This window comes from Myotis davidii, unplaced genomic scaffold, assembly GCF_000327345.1.
Source record: "Myotis davidii unplaced genomic scaffold, ASM32734v1 scaffold7665, whole genome shotgun sequence".
Taxonomy (NCBI): domain Eukaryota; kingdom Metazoa; phylum Chordata; class Mammalia; order Chiroptera; family Vespertilionidae; genus Myotis; species Myotis davidii.
The window spans coordinates 5,087-5,571 of record NW_006295753.1 but is presented as its reverse complement, the minus strand read 5'-3'; the positions used below and the strand labels follow the sequence as shown (position 1 = coordinate 5,571).

At 39.0% G+C, this 485-nt stretch overlaps 1 protein-coding gene across 1 annotated transcript in view; it reads left to right on the top strand.

Moving 5' to 3' along the window:
• Positions 1–370: 370 nt before the first annotated feature.
• Positions 371–485, top strand: part of LOC102767801 (cyclin-related protein FAM58A-like) — a gene marked incomplete at both ends in the record, with an annotated part of 1,892 nt that continues 1,777 nt past the window's right edge. Inside the window, 1 exon segment of the mRNA XM_015568255.1 lies at positions 371–472. Coding sequence (XP_015423741.1) covers positions 371–472 — 102 coding nt within the window.

Genomic DNA, 485 nt, shown 5'->3' with positions numbered 1-485 from the left:
ATGTTACAATCCTCAACAGAATTCTAACAAATCTGATGCAAGATTCAATTAGAATGAGCATACACCATGACAAAGCGGATATATTCTGGGTTGTAGGATGAGTCAACATCCAGAAATCAATAAATGTGATGCATCACATGAACAAATTGAGAGAGATTCCTATCAATTGGTGCAGGAAAAGCATTTGACAAAATCCAACACCCAATTTTGAAAAAAACTCTAAGCGAACTGGGCATAGAGGGATAATACCTCAACATAATAAAAGCCTTATGTGACAAACCTACAGACATCATACTCAAAGGGCAAAAACAATTACTCCAAGAAGAGGAACAAGACAGGGATGCCCACTCTCACCACTTCTGTTTGACAGAGTACTGGTAGTGCTAGGCAATGCAATCAGACAAGAAGAAGTCAAACAAGCATGCCCAGTGGAAAAGAAGAAGTTAAAGTGTCATTATTCGCAGATGGCATGGTACTGTCCATAC